The 17,092-nt window shown below is 37.9% G+C and overlaps 1 protein-coding gene and 1 pseudogene across 1 annotated transcript; both read left to right on the plus strand.

Annotated features, from left to right (window-relative positions):
* Window positions 1–1,207: 1,207 nt before the first annotated feature.
* Window positions 1,208–8,699, plus strand: LOC134733813 (large ribosomal subunit protein eL30-like). Its single transcript, XM_063624571.1, has 2 exons — window positions 1,208–1,226; window positions 8,305–8,699. Exons 1-2 carry the CDS (start codon window positions 1,208–1,210, stop codon window positions 8,697–8,699), a joined length of 414 nt encoding a protein of 137 aa, XP_063480641.1.
* A 1,199-nt stretch (window positions 8,700–9,898) lies between these two features.
* On the plus strand, window positions 9,899–9,987 carry LOC129478199 (uncharacterized; annotated as a pseudogene).
* The last annotated feature ends 7,105 nt before the right edge of the window (window positions 9,988–17,092 follow it).

Raw genomic sequence — 17,092 nt, forward strand, 5'->3', positions numbered from 1 at the left:
TCTTTAAAAGCAATGTATAGATCTTCAGACTTTTTACTGAATGAGAACTTGTTATGTAATAATCAGTATGGCTAAAGAAATCACAGACATGAATGAATTTATCAGTGTCTGGGACTATTAAATAAAAATTTTAAAAGAAAGAATGAATGATGGAAGGAAGACTGGAATAAGAAACATAGTGTCAAAATTGTCCTTTGTGGTCTACCACCAACTACCTGAATAGCCTAAGAGCAGTAAGCCTTCTGAACCCAATTTTTTTCATTTGTTAAATAAGAGAGTCAGATTAGGTCATCTAAAGATCTCTCTGTAGCCAGGCACAATGGCTTATATCTGTAATCCCAGCTCTTAGGGAGGCAGAGGCAGGAGAAGAGCTTGAGCCTGGGAGTTTGACACCTGCCTGGGCAATATAGCAAGACCCTGTTCTCTACAAAAAGGAAAAAAAAAGACAAAAAACTCAAGTAATAACAATAAACAATAGTATTTTTGAGCTCCTCCTAAATATGAGATACTGGTTCAGTGCTTTACACACCCATCAACACTAATCCTTAACACTCCTGCAAAGTGTTACTGAGAGGTGAAGCCAGCTGGACTTCCTGGGTCGAACGGGGACTTGGAGAACTTTTCTGTCTTACAAGAGGATTGTAAAATGCACCAATCAGCACTCTGTAGCTAGGATTATAAAACTCACCAATCAGTGCTCTGTAGCTAGCAAGAGGATTGTAAAATGCACCAATCAGTGCTCTGTGAAAATGCAGCAATCAGCGCTCTGTAGATAGCCAGAGGATTATAAAATGCACCAATCAGTGCTCTGTAAAACACACCAATCAGTGGGAGTCTAAAAGTAGCCAATCGTGGGGAGGATTGGATAAAAGCACTCTGATAGGACAGAAATGGAACATGGGAGGGGACAAATAAGGGAATAAAAGCTGGCCACCCCAGCCAGCAGCGGCAACCTACTTGGGTCTCCTTCCACACTGTGGAAGCTTTGTTCTTTCGCTCTTCACAATAAACCTTGCTACCTCTCACTCTTTGGGTCCGTGCCATCTTTAAGAGCGGTAACACTCACCCAAAGGTCCACAGCTTCGTTCTTGAAGTCAGCAAGACCATGAACCCACCAGAAGGAACCAACTCCGGACACATTACTATTTATTTCCATTTTGTAGATGAGAAAATCTAAACGCAGTTTAAGTAACTTGTTTAAGGCCCCATGGATGACAGAAATAGAGGTAAGATTCATGTCCACGTCTGTGTCTTTCCAAAGCCTGTATTACCTCCCAAGACACTAAAGTATGCTGGCATCTTGTAGGCATAACCCAAGTGTTGAGATTATCTAGCCACTTTTGTATACAAGTAGAGGATTATCCACTTTTATACACAAGATTTCCATGTTGTCTAAGGAGGGTAGTAATTCAACCATTCTGTTCTGGGCTGCTAAGGGCATAAACCACAGCAGTCATTACGATATCCACTTGAGATCCTGATGGTGAACTCCTACCTAAATGAAACAGGCTCCCAGAATTTTCTCAGTTCTCAGCCAGATAAAGCCTCTACTAATAACATGCAGTGGATGATAAACCCTATTAAATTATTGATGTTATTACTGAAGAAGGTGGATACCTGTTTCAAGTCTCTCTAGTAAGGAGAAAAGACTCATTGTTCAACCCATGGCTTAGTGAGTTTCTGAATAATAGGACTTTACTATATATGTATATGGATGTTATTGTTTCTACAGGTCAGTCTCTGCTTGTTGACAACAAAACAAAAACAAAACAAAGACAAATCCCTTAACATTAGGAGGTACGACTATTTCATATTCTATTATTATTATGCTATGAGTCTAATGCATAATTAGGTATAATAACTAATGATACTTTGGTCATATACTTCGTCCTAAAATCTCTTAAAAACATGTAAAATGTCTGTTCAGTGTTTACCTTTTCACTTGCTTTTATAATTACTTGGTAGGAGGAATGTTTGAAAAAATACATACCTGATGGTTCACGCCTATAATCCTAGCACTTTGGGAGGCCAAAGCAGGCGGATCACCTGAGGTCAGGAGTTCAAGACCATCCTGGCCAATATGGTGAAATCCTGTCTCTACTAAAAATACAAAAATTAGCCGGGTATGGTGGCACGTGCCTGTAATCTCATCTACCAGGGAGGCTGAGGCAGGAGAATCACTGGAACCTGGGAGGTGGAGGCTGCATTGAGCAGAGTTCGCACCACTGCACTCCAGCCTGGGCAACAGAGAGAGACTCCATCTCAAAAAAAAAAAGAAAAAATGCATACCAAAATCTCAGAAATTATCTCTGAGAATTGAGATTATAGGAAATTTTCCTATTTTTATATTATCTATTTTGGCATTATTTGAATTTTCTACAATGAGCAAGTTTTGGTTTTGTAATTAGAAAAAACAAGTAAATCACAATCTTTAACAATAACTTCAAATTTTACATTACATAAATCTCATTAGAAGTACATGCATAATAAATCAGAAAATTTAGATTTATTTTGCCTCAAGATAAAATAGCAGCGCTTAGCATTAGAAGATGAAGTCTGTTCAGATGTGCAGAATATTATCTAATATCTAGTTTTCAATGAGTACCTAGGGAATGACAACATCTTACCAGAATGCCACGTAGTATTGAATCATAAAATGCCTTTAATTTAAAATCACCTCAAAAGTATACTCAGACCTTTGGCACAGAGAATGCTATGATCCCATGAGGGAAATATCCTAATCCTTCAACACAAGGACTCCGGGTCATGTTCTTCATTTAAGCCTGCATCACCTCTTAATCTTGACAGCAAAATCCTCACCAAAATTTTGGCAAGCACACCAGGAATGATGCTGCCAAACAGGCATCAGTCTGGCTTCCTCCCTGCTAAAACATGAGGCCATTGAAAGTTTCTTGATGCAAATCACAAACAGGTTTCCTCAGAATGTGGTTCTTTTGTTTATGAGCAGAAAGAAGAAAAATTACCCTCAAGTTACATCTACCTCCTCACCATCACTATATCATATCTGTTAGCAAACTATAGGCATTGGGTTGAATCTTCCCTCTGCACCCCATCCCCCTTTTGGTAAGACCCACAAACTAAGAATGATCTTTTAAATTGCTGCATAAAATTCGAATTTCAATGTTCATAAATAAAATTTTAATGGGAACAGAGCCTACTCATTCATTTATGCATTGCCCATGGCTGCCTTGCTGCTACACTAGAGACTGGATGACTTTCTGCAGGAATAGTAGTAATAGTGTCTCCCAAGTCCACCCAGAACCTCAGAATGTGACCTTATTGGGAAATAGGATCTTTGCAGATGTAATTAAGTTTCGATGAGGCCATACTGGATTAGAGTGGGTCCTAAATGCAATCACTGGTGTCCTTATATAAAAACACAGATATACAGTGGGAAGAAAGCCATGCTGTAATGAGGCTGAAATTGGAGTGACGCATCTACTAGTCAAGGATTGCAAGCAACCAGCAGAAGCTAGAAAAGAGGAATGGCCAGCCTGGGCAACTTAGCAAGACCCTGTCTCTACAAAAAATAAAACAAAAATTAACCAGGCATGGTGGTGCACACCTATAGTGCTAGCTACTTAAGAGGCTAGGGCCTGAGGATCATCTGGACTCAGGAGGTCAGGCCTTGCAGTGAGCCATGAGATCATGCCACTGCACTCCAGCCTAAGTGACAGCATGAGACCCTGTCTCAAAAAAAAAAAAAAAAAGGCATGGAATGTGTTCTCTCTCAGAGCCTCCAGACCTGCAAGGGTATATACATTTCTGTTATTGTAAGCTATTGTAAGCTACAAAATGCCGTAGTTTGTGGCATTTTGTTACAGCAGCCTAGAAAACCAATTCATTCCCCAAGTCTGAAATACCTGACACTTTACCCAAAACTATTGCTGACCCCTAGTATAAAGCCCTGGTATAGAGGATTGCATTCTGGAAGAAAACTCACACAGTGTTAAGTTACCCTAGGTCAACTAAACCAGGGCAGTGCTGGGCCTGGTAAGGTATAAAAGCATTAAGAGACTATAGGGGAATTATAGGAGAGGGCAGTTCTTACCACACATGCCCTCATTTAACTTATAGTTTTTCTAGGCCAGGCATGGTGGCTCACTCCTGTAACCCCAGCACTTTGGGAGGCCAAGATGAAAGAATCATTTAAGCCCAAGAGTTCGAGACCAGCCAGCCTGGGCAATATAGCGAAACCCTGTCTCTAATATACATATATATATATGTATGCACACACATACACACACATATATACCAGGCCTAACGGCATGGTCCTATAAATCCAGCTACTCAGGAGGCTGAGATGGGAGGATTGCTTGAGCCCAGGTGGATCAAGCCTGCAATGAGCTGTGATCATGCCACTGGACTCCAGCCTGGGTGACAGAGCAAGACCCTGTCTCTAAAACAAAACAAAACAACAACAACAACAAAAACCTTACAGTTTTTCTAAAACTTACAGAAATGCAAAATGCTGAACACCTATTTTAGTGTCAATCACACATTATTATGTTGCATTACATGAATTTCAGCAATGGCATTTCAACTTATAAAGAAGTTCAGGAGCACCCCACTGACCTATTCATTTGTTCCATAAGTGCAACAAACAGTCAGTGTATTTGAGACTAGTGATAAAGAGGGAACTGAGGAGGGATTAGCCGACTCTCAGTAAGGAATGATTCAAAATAGCTAAGTCTGAACCTGGTGCAAGAAGAATGCCACTTCTTACCAGGCTCTAGGAAGAACTGTTACCACCACTACAGTCTAACAGCAGTACTTTAAATATCTTTAAACTCAGAGGCGCTCAAAAATACATGCTGATTGATTAATTAAATATTTATTTCTATTAATTGGTAAGATTTAAAGAAGAGTCAGGTTTTTGGTGAATTTGTTATATGTATATGATAAATAAATAAAATAATATTATATTTATATATAAAATAGAAATTCACCAAAATATATATATATATATATATATATATATATATATATATATATATTTTTTTTTTTTTTTTGAGAGAGAGAGAGTCTCCATCTATCTCTCAGGCTGGAGTATAGTGGCACAATCTCAATCTCAGCTCACTGTAACCTCCGTCTCCCAGGTTCAAGCAATTCTCATGCCACAGTCCCCAGAGTAACTGGGATTACAGGTGTGCTCCACCACATCCAGCTGATTTTTGTATTTTTAGTAGAGATGGGGTTTTGCCATGTTGCCCAGTCTGGTCTTGAACTCCTGACCTCAAGTGATCTGCCCACCTTGGCATCCCAAAGTGCTGGGATTAATGGCATGAGCCACCTCGCCTGGTCCTGAATTTCTATCATATTTGATTGTAAGAGTCTTTATTGCTGGTGCTCCACTGGAAATAAAAACACAAACGAAGAAACTGAAATGCCTCTTTCTCAATAACCACTTAATTTTAATTTATTTGACTCAAGACTAGACTTTTATTCTCTTGGCCTAATTATTCAAGTAAAAAGGGTGAAACATACCCAGTAAAAGAAGGATAAAACGTAAGGTATAATTTTAATACAAAAATACCCAGGATGCTGGTTATGGAAAACTGGGAAGGAATTCTGTGCCCAGGATACCAAATAGCACAAAAGGAAAAACATTTCTCTTAAGAACCAAATTATAATTTTCCTTGCATGCCAAAGAACCTCAAAGACTTTGCTGATCCCTATGTCAACCACCATGATTTTTCAAGGGAAGCTGAAGGTTGAAATTTGGTTTGATGAGCCCCTTGCTTCCTCTTGGCTAAGAAAGAAACAAGACTGCCAACCAGGCAAGTTACACTCTGCAAAGCTCCTTTCCAAATGTTTTTCAGTAGAGCAGATTTGTGTCAGCCAAAGAAGCATTAATGCCTCAGTGAAAAGCTGGGGCACCATCTTCCTAACACAGCTACCTCCAGCCCCTGTGGCTGAGCACTGGATCCCAGTGGCTCTCATTCCAAGTGTGGCTGCCTTGTGCAAGAACGAAGACAGGAGGCCTGTCTGATAGGACTTGCAGGTTTCACATGGGCAAAAATGAGAATGAGACACAAATAGTAAAGATATTGAAGTTTACATGTAATGGTGTAAAATATTTTCATTTTTAAAATGAAGACATTTTATTTTAAAAAATAATAAATTTTCTGTTAAGAGGACTCGGATTGAGGACAACAAACAAAGAACAGTCATGTTATTAGATGTACTGGATCACTATCAGCACTACGTCTTCCCAGGACTCTTCACCAGAAGGGAGCAACAAATACTAAAAGTAGAAGGCAAAGATATTCTGTAAGACCTCTGTAAATAGTAACATAAAGATTTTACTAACATGTAAGACCTACTCAAGTCCTACTCTTCACTTGTGGGAGACTCCACAGCTGGCATCTGCATACCAATGGATGTCAAAGAGGGTTCATATCCAACTGGCTCATTATCAAGTCAGGAGCCTACCATGAAATCAAGAGTGTCAGAATCCTCAGCTTTTATACTGCTTCAACCAGGACACCTAGACCTTTTCAAGCATGGTTGACTTTCTCCACAAGTGCAGGAAATTCAGCTACCTCCTGAATCAAGAAGAAAACTGTCTGTATTTTATTTTGTGTTCTTCACTTGTTCAACTGGCCTCCACACCATGAAACTTGGTTCCACTCATCTTTGATCCTCTCAGTCAGTTCCTTTTCTAAATGTTTTCTATTTAAAACAAGCCATGTTTTTATAATTTACCAAATCTATTTTTGACTGGATGAGCATTTAAGTGGACTGACTATGAATTTCAATTTCTCACTGTTATGTATTTGATCTGATCTCACAGACATAACTAGCATCTTGTTTGAGGCACTTTGCTTAAGAATGGGGGGGAAGATGCAGTTTGTTAAATCTTTCAGGGTTCTCCTGGTGAAATGGAATTAGTCGGCACACCTACTAACTTTAAAGAAAGTGGCTGGATACCTTTGCCTATTCAAGGGACAGAATGCATCAAGCTTCCTCCTGACAAGCCACCTGCAGAAGCGGTTATTAGGGTATACCATTAAGCCTGCATCTATACATTTTGTGCCTTTAGTTTAAGTTTTGTTAAAACATTCTGGTTTTATTTATTTCAAAAGTTATTTATTGAAATCACTGATTTTCACTGGTATTAAAATACTTGATGATAGACTCACAATGTACCAATAATTGCTGAAACTACCATCATGTTTTCAACTGTTGACAGTGATCAAACAATTCTGTTTTGCAACTGCACTAAATAAAAGACAAAATGCAAAGTTTAATTATAATGAGATTATGTTTTTTCAGTCTTTAATGAGATATAAAACTTATGAATAAGATGACCTTTTAGAGCTTTATTTCATAGATAAAATTTGAGATTACTATTTAAGAAATTTTGCTTAGATTTCATTTGTGTGAACCTTTAAAGAAACATTAGGTTAAAAACAGACTCCCTAAATTCCATCAACATAAATATTACTTGCTTTGAACATGAATAGAATTTGAGAAATGAACCTTACACATGTATTCCAATTTCTTATGAGTCTAAAATTTATGGGATTAGGCTATATTTTCTTGAATCAGATTCATTATTCAACATGAAGCTACATTCAAAGAGAGAGAGAGAGGCCAGGTGTGGTGGCTCACGCCTGTAATCCCAGTACTTTGGGAGGCCGAGGTGGGTGGATCACCTGAGGTCGGGAGTTCGAGACCAGCCTGGACAACATGGTGAAACCTCGTCTCTACTAAAAACACAAAAAACAGCCAGGTATGGTGGCAGGTGCCTGGAATCCCAGCTACTAGGGAGGCTGAGGGAGGAGAATTGCTTGAGCCCTAGAGGCAGAGGTTGCAGTGAGCTTACATGGTGTTACTGCACTCCAGCCTGGGCGACAGAGCAAGACCCTATCTCAAAATAAAATAAAATAAAATAAAATAAAATAAAATAAAATAAAATAAAATAAAATAAAATAAAATAAAATAAAACAAATAAAAGAGAGAGAGAAAGATAGCAACAAGAATGGGGCAGTAGTAAAAGAATCTGCCTTATTGTGGGAGGAGTCCCAGTCAGAAGACTTGGTATCTAATCTAAATTCTGTTATTAACTAGTTGCACTTAGGCAAATCACTTGCTATTTCTGCCATCTCCTCCTGCATGTGGCACATATGTAGGTAACTCATTTAAAAACAACAGGAAGAAGATAAAATTATAGATTATCTAGGAATAATTTGCATAACATATAATGAAGACAACTCTAAACCTATATGTAAGGATGAAAAAAAAGACCTGAATACCTGTATATATAATATTATACAGATATCACCTTTCTCACTCCCCAGCCATCTTGGCAACTGCTCTTGGTTGGGGCCATCCCAACCAAGGAGATGAAAAATTCACTGGAGTCAATTAATTCTCGGCTCCAACTCAGGAAAAGTGGAAATTACATGCTGGAGTACAAGCAGACTCTAAAGATGATCAGACAAGGCACAGCAAAATTGGTCATCCTTGCTTACAACTGCCCAGCTTTGAGGAAATTGGAAGTAGAGTACTATACAATGTTGGCCAAAACTGGTGTCCATCACTACAGTGGCAATAATATTGAACTGGGCACAGCATGCGGAAAATACTACAGAGTATGCACACTGGCGCTCACTGATCCAGGTGATTCTGCTATCATTAGAAGCATTCCAGAACAGACTGGTGGAAAGTAAACTATGCAAAATTTTTCCTTTAATAAAACTTGCCAAGCTTTTTTAAAAAAAAAAAAAATACATTATAAAGGTATCAATTTTATGCAGATTTATCAACTCAGTATAATCGCATCAAATACTCAGAGAAAAAATATGTTTAGGATTAAAAGGCTGATCCTAATTTTATCTGGAAGAGTAAATAAGTAAGAATGCTGACTTTTAAAGCAAAAGAAAAGTAAAGATGATTTTCCATGCCTGATATCAAAATACGTTACAAAATTATAGTAATTAAACAAAAATGTACTGGCATAGGACTAAAAAGATAGTTCAGTAAACAGAAGAGAGAATCCAGCAATAGACCCATGTTTTCATGGGAACTGTAGTGCATACTAATGAAAGAATTTCAAATCAATTGTGGTAGAACATAAGGGAAAAATAATCAAATGAGATTCCTACCTCACACTATACTTCAAAATAAATTCCCAATTTTTTTTTTTTTTTTTTTTTTTTTTTTTTTTTTTTTTGAGATGGAGTCTTGCTCTGTCATCCAGGCTAGAGTGCAGTGGCACAGTCTTGGCTCACTGCAACCTCCGCCTCCGGAGTTCAAGCGGTTCTCCTGTCTCAGCCCCTCGAGTAGCTGGGATTAGAGGTGCATGCCAGCATGCCTGGCTAATTTTTGTTTTAGTAGAGATGGGGTGTCACCATGTTGCCCCAGGCTGGTCTCGAACTCCTGACCTCAGGTGATCCACCTGCCTCGATTTTCCAAAGTGCTAATATTCTAGGCATGAGCCACTGCGCCTGGCCATAAATTCCAATTGAATTAATCATAAGATTAAAAATGTTAACAAATATGAGGAAAGCATAAGAATATGTACGTACTCTTTTTTTTTTTTTTTTTTGAGACAGTCTTGCTCTGTCCTTCACGTGCAATCTCTGCTCACTGCAACCTCTGCCTCCCTGGGTTCAAGCAATCCTCCCACCTCAAACTCCCAAGTAACTGGGATTACAGGTGTGCACCACCACTCCTGGCTATTTTTTGTATTTTTAGTAGTGATGGGGTTTCACCATGTTGGTCTCTAACTCCTGACCTCAAATGATCTTTCCTCCTTGGCCTCTCAACCTGCTGGGACTACAGACGTATGCCACCTCACCCAACCCAAATATGTATGTACTCTTAAGGAAATATCATTCCTAAACAAGATAGAAAACTTAGAAGCCTGCTTCTTTTGTAGCTCATGAGCGATGATGATTGGGTGTCCACATGCATCTGTGAAATGCACTACAATCTTGGCACATTACCCATCTGACCTGAACTTGGGGAGGAAAAAAAAAAACTCAGAAGCCACAAGGAACACAAGGAAACAACAGACAGATATAACTACATGATGCTTTACATTTTTCTGCCCAGGAAAAGATCACATAAACCATGTTTAATAAAAGACAAAACAGACTGAAAGGAGATAGGTGTAACATACAACAGAAAGGGATTAAATGCTATAATATGTAAAAATTGAAGAGTTCCTTCAATTAAGTAATGAAAAGACAATCCAATATAATAAGGTAAAAGAATAAAAATGAACAAAATAAAAAGAAAAAAGTGATCAATCAATCTAAAGATCAATAATTTTTTAGTGATTTCCCACCGGATTAAAGAAAATTGAACAATTGATAGTATGTAGTTTTGGTAAGGGTATAAGGAAAAGGGCATTTTCATCACTATGCATCTGAATATAAACAACCATAGCATTTCTGTGTGTCAGTGTGGCAACATTCATCAATATGTTAAAGATTATGCCCTTTGATGGAACAATATTACTTCTAACAATCCATCCTACAAAAATACTTACACATGTAGACAAATACATATATGAATATTAATGATACAATAGAGAAAAATTTTAAACAATCTGAACATTCATCAGTGAAAGAAATGACTAAGTAAGTTTTAATATTTCCATATGAACAATGAAACACTATATGGCTATTTAAAAGAATTATGTTGTTTTATATATACTCTTAAGGAAATTCTTCAAGATATAAAGTTCAAAAAAGAAGTCAGAAAACAATCTAGATAGATTGCATACAATAATGTCATTCATCCCATTTGTAAAACTCATGTATATATCTGTGCATGAGCAAGCATGGGAATAAAATAAAGCCTGAAAAGATATACTACAACTTGTTAACAGGAGGTAGAATTCTTAAAAAGGATCAATGAAAAGGAATTTACTTCAGTTATTTCATACACTCCTGTTCTATTTGAAAATGTTACAAGAATGCATTTTTTTCTCATTAAAATTTTTAATGGAAAAAACAGGAGTTAGCAAACTGTACTATTAATGTTGTTCCTGCCTTATCCAGAACTACTTGGTAATATAAAAAACAGCAGAATTACAAAGTCCAGAACTTTCTTTTGTTACATGTTCATTTTGCCTCCTTAATTTTTGTATTTATGTAAATAACTATAGCTTTTATAAAGCTCAGCTACAAAGGTACTAAAAATTTTATCAAAGTTTTTTTCTGTACCCCTTTTAAATATACACAAAGCCAACTTTTAAAGCTGGCTTTTTAATATAAGCATGATCTAAAAGTCCGTAATTTTTCCCAGAGGACTGAATGCCTCCAGAGGACCTACCACTGCGGAAAAGATGCTGTGTCAAAATGATGCGGTGCAGCCATGCACTGGGCAGGACATCAGCCTTGAAACACATGATACTGGTGACCACATAATGAGAATTCCATTCAAATTTGACGGCTGATCTATGAAGTTCTAAGATTCTTGAGGGTTCTTTTAAAGGCAGTTACCAGGCATCTGAAATCACTTTCTGCAACTTATCTACAGTATAATCTAGAGAAAAATTTCCAGACCTTGGTATCTATTTCATCATTCAAATGAAACTAATTCTCACCTGCCATTTATTATAAAGATTAAGTAAAACAATGAATCCAAAAATGCTTTGGAAGTTACGAAGTTGCTGTAAAACATTGTTTTTACCAGTATATGAACAGTTGATCTTCCACAAATCAACTTGATATTCCTACCCCCACCCTTACCCTTCTATGGTCTGGAGTCAGATTTGTTATCATTTAATGAGAACTTCCTATATTCAGGTCCTTAGGAAAAGTCTCAAAACAGTTCCGGAAGGCAATGCTCCTATTACCCCCATTTCTCAGATGAGGAAGAAGATTAGGTACCTAACCCCAAGTCACAAGGCCAGGAAATAGTAGAGCCTAAATTCAAAGCTGTTTATTTGATTCCAAAATTATTAACTGCTGCTTCTAACAGAGCACTGCCTCCCAGTATATTGATGTTTCATATCTTTTAATACCAATGAGGATAATAATTATTATGAGAATTATAATTGCTATAAATTATCACTTTTCAACAATTTTTTTTTCAAAATTGGGAGAAAAGCAAGCCTGCAAAAATAAAATTTGCATAGGTATTAACAAAATATTGCCCAAAGAAATTCAGTGTGTAAATAAATTATTAATATGCTGCTGCTAACAAGATTGGTAATTAGCACTTAAGAAAAAAGAGAGAGAGCAAGAGAACCCGAAGAAAGCTCGTTTATCTATCTAGACTTTCTGTGAGAAGGATGAGGTTTTTTTTGTTTTGTTGCTGTTGTTGTTTTGAAATAGAGTCTGACTCTGTTGCCCAGGCTGGAGTGCAGTGGTCCAATCTCGGCTCACTGCAACCTCTGCAAGAGACTTTTGTGCTTCAGCCCCCCAAGTAGCTGGGATTACAGGCATGCACCACCATGCCCGGATAATTTTTGTATTTTTAGTAGAGACAGAGTTTTGCCATGTTGGTCAGGCTGGTCTCAAACTCACGACCTCAAGTGACCCTCCTGCCTCGGCCTCCCAAAGTGCTGGGATTACAGGCATGAGCCACTGCACCAGGCTGGATGAGATTTTTTTTTTTTAATCTAATGTAAATTTTTTCAAAGTGCTGCTTACCCCCAGATAAACAGCAAGGCTGGCTCTCCTAGCTAAGTGCAGATGAAATATCCAATTACATTAAAAAGCTCTGGTTTGTAAAATATTTGAGGAAAAGCAGAGACTAAGAAAAGATAGCTTAAGAAATACAAAATGTGGGGACACAGCATTTGCTTAATCACATAAAAGTCTAAACGTTAATTAAAATTGACATTAACTAAGAACTATAATCCCACCTCCCTCAAGAGAGAGGCTGGCTTACTGAAAGGAAAGGACAACTTGGAATCACCAATTGTCCTACAGGCCATCTAGCGCCTTCAGTAATCCCTGGTCAGTGTCTCAGAATTCCTTCGGGAATTCTTCCCAAGGGAGGAGTCAAAAAATGGGTTCATTGCAAATGCTTACTTTACAAGTGAGTACTTTATTACAGCTCTGCTGTTACAGGTTTTTCTTATTTTCCTTTCACTTTCAAATCTAGTCAGAGTCTCTTCCAAACCCATCTTATTCCAGGATGATAAGATAGAAAGGAAAATCAGCTTTTATTGAGGATCTGCTAAATGCTAGGGCCTGGGGCTACTAAATCTCAAAACTTTCATTACAGCTTCTGCCTATTTTCATCCAAATCGCACCAGAAAACTTCTTACAAAGAAGGCTTAAAGCGGTGGCTCATGCCTGTAATCCCAGCACGTTGGGAGGCCAAGGCTGGCAGATCACTTGAGGCCAGGAGTTTAAGACCAGCCTGGCCAACATGGCAAAAACCCGTCTCTACTAAAAAAAAAAAAAAAAAAAATACAAAATTAGCCAGGTATGGTGGTGTCGCCTGTAATTCCAGCTACTCGGGAGGCTGAGGCAGGAGAATCACTTGAACCTGGGAAGCGGAGGTTACAGCGAGCTCTCCCCACTGCACTCCAGTCTGGACAACAGAGCAAGACTCTGTCTCAAAAATAAATAAATAATTTTTTAAAAAAGAACACCTAAAACAACAACAATATCACTGTACCTTACCTTTAGATATCTCTATTAAATCTTAGAACTAGAACTCTTTCTTTAAGATAGAAACTTTTATCTACATTTTACAAAGGAAGAAACTTGGTCTTAGAGAACCGAAGTCAACTGCATTAGTTCACAACATAGCCACCAAATGTTTGAACCTGAAATTGAACTCATGTCCTCAAATAGTGTAGTCCTACTACACTGCAGCTTCTTCACCCCAGGGGAGCAAATTCCCCAAAGACAAGTACCATGTTATTTTAGCAACAGCCAAAAGCACAGTGAATAAAATTGTATTTTGAAAGCAGTTTGAACACTGAAATGTTTAATGCACCTGGGTGGTGTTAGTATTATTAAAGAGTTTCCAGTAATAAAAGTGATCATAAAATATAATCATAAAGTATTGAAACAGTTTCTTATATGGCTTCTGGGGCCAGTCCCAAAGAGGAATGCCCCCACTAAATTGATTTGAAGATTGGCATGGGTCTGATGGGTGTTCTGATAAAGTGATAATTACAAAGGATAGTTGCTTGTTCCCATGAGTTCTGATACAATGACAATGGAAATCAACATTCTCAACTTTATATTCTTGCCATGTTCATGCATATATATCTACACACATATATATCCACTGTGATAAGGAAATATATATATTTATGTATAAAATGACATAAGCTGTATTTTAATATGCTCCATGAAATAGTCCTGAGGGGCTCATTAGGAATTTTAAAAGTTTTTAATAAAGCATTAAATAAAAAGATAGGGACCAAACAATTTAACTAGATATTTGCCTACTTGATATCCAATAAATTTTTTACAATTCTCCCCCAGTAAATTGAATGAATCTTTTGACTGTGTTAATAAAATGAAGTTAAAATGAAAATCAAATTATTTTTGAAAAGTAGTGATGATGCTTAGACTAATAATTCTTTATCCTGCTTGTTATTGGATATTTTCAAAACACCACAATTACAATAATATGGATTTTTTAAATGAAAAGTTGTAAAAAAAAATTTTTTTTTGGTAATTTGGTGAAAAGAATATAAAAGTAGATGCAGGGAAAACTATTACCCATTTTATTCAATTAATGGCCGCTCTATAGTTTAAGTATTCAGGACATTTAAAGCCACAGTAGAGGCTGGGCACAGTGGCTCATGTCTGTAATCCTAGCACTTTGGGAGGTCGGGGCGGGAGGATCACCTGAGGTCAGGAGTTTGAGACCAGCCTGGCCAACATGGTGAAACCCCGTCTCTACTAAAAATACAAAAATTAGCCAGGCGTGGTGGTGCATGCCTGTAATCTCAGCTACTCGGGAGGCTGAGACAGAAGAATCGCTTGAGCCTGGGAGGCAGAGGTTGCAGTGAGCCAAGATTGCGCTGCTGCATTCCAGCCTGGGTGACTGAGACAAGACTCCCTCTCAAAAAAAAAAAAAAAAAAAAAAAAAAAAAAAAAAAAAAAAGTTACAGTAGGAAAAAGCAGGAGATAAAGAAATTAAGTGTTAGTGTTAGAAAATAAAATGTTAAGGACATGAAAAAAATATTTTGATCAAGAAGTAAAACTAGTCTTGTCAACATAATCAGGAGGAAATATCTATTATTTATCAATTGTCATTTTCTCTTCTCTGCTTCTTAGGAGGACATTTTGCCCCTACTGATGCAACTGTTGCTGTGTTTGAGTCAGACAAACATAAAAGACCGTGACAGGACCCTGAGAAGTTCAAAGACAAGGCTCTCTTCTCGGTAAAAAGGGAGATCAGTTCACAACCTCCTTGAAATCTCTTAGTTTTTAGGGAAGAAAGGAGAGAGGGAGAGACGCTGGTGGAAAACTGGCTTCCTAAATTTTTTTAAATTATAAAATATCTTGGAATTCTTCAGTCTTTCCTCTGTAAAGTATATTTATTGGGTCTATATTAAAAACTTGTAACTACTAGTTCTTTATTGGGAGGCAAATTAAAACAATCATAAGGTAGAGTTTAATAAATCATCATTCGGTGATCCAAACTGGTCCTCTGTCTAGAGATTATGGTGACAGATTATAAACAGCCTTGGAAGTCAGGCAGGGAGGGTTAGATCCCAGGAACTAGAAGCCAATTTTTGATCAGAGATGTGACAAGAGAGATATTTGTGGCATTGAACGCTCTGGAGAGGGGAACGATGACCTAGGAGGTAATTCAGGGAGAAAATATCAAGAACTTTGACTTGAGTTTTAGTCCTTGGAAGGGAGAAAATACCAGAGATGTTTGAAAGGAAAATAAATCAACACAACTTGACAAGGATAATCCGTGAGGTGTTCTGAGCTGATAACAAATTATACAGTGAGAATTCCAGTCTTCTCCTTGATACTCAATTATTTTTATATTTAGTAAAGTCTAATCAATAGGAATTTTAGAGGAAAAAGTAACATAATGTAATATGTGCCTGAGACATGAAAGATGATGGAGGTGAAAAGAGGTTTATAAACTAAACAAATGGGCAAAACCTTCAGGGTTTGTTTTATTTTATTTTTTGTTTTACACTCTAATTGGTAGTGGAGTGTTTAACCATAGTGAAACCTAAGGAGGCCTTATACCTGGTTCTATTCTTAGCCTGAAAAATGGAGAGAAATGAGTCCAAAATGTCTCCAAGAAAGCTGAAGAAATCATCAGGGGAGAAAGGAAGAGAAGGAAGGAAAAGAAAGGAAGGGGAGGAAACCATCAGCTTTCCTGGAGACATTTTGGACTCATTATAAAATATCTTGAGTGGAAAGTGTAAGACGTGGTACACTAGATCACTCAGAAGATGAGGTGGTTTAGATGGGAAAACAATAACCTGACTTTAAGAAAGTGGTGAGAAATATACAAGCAGCAATTACCAGATCAGTAAGGAGACAATGGAAAATACAGAGCTGGAATTTCAGTTAGCCATTAGGATAGGAAGTTCTGATTGTTGTGTCATTGGCATAAAGCAATATTTAAAGCAATGAGAAAAAATCCAAAGTCAATTGAAAACTTGCCTTAAGTATCTTTTCCTCAATATTGGAGATGAGTTGAGTGTGGTGATGCATGTCTGTTGACCCAGCTACTCAAGAAGATGAGTAGCTTGAGCCTGGGAGTTTGAGGCTGCAGTGAGCTATGATTAGGCCTGTGAATAGCCACTGCACTCCAGCTAGGCAACATAGCGAAAAGCCATCTTAAAAAAAATACACACACGCACACACACTGGAGAGGAAGGGGAGTGGAAGACATGTAGAAGAGGCAGAGACCTCAGGATAGGGCAGTGACAAAGTCCCTGTCTGTCCCAGCAGACCACCAGATACTGGCTGGTCTGGGTAGCTATAGTTGAGATTGGGAATTTTTTTGTTTTTAGATGAGGTCTCTCTCTGTCACCCAGGCTGGAGTGCAGTGGCGTGATCTCCGCTCACTGCAACCTCCGCCTCCCAGGTTCAAGCGATTCTCCTGCCTCAGCCTCCTGAATAGCTGGGATTATAGGCGCGTGCCACCATGCCTG

This window comes from Symphalangus syndactylus, chromosome 2 (assembly GCF_028878055.3).
Source record: "Symphalangus syndactylus isolate Jambi chromosome 2, NHGRI_mSymSyn1-v2.1_pri, whole genome shotgun sequence".
Lineage (NCBI taxonomy): Eukaryota > Metazoa > Chordata > Mammalia > Primates > Hylobatidae > Symphalangus > Symphalangus syndactylus.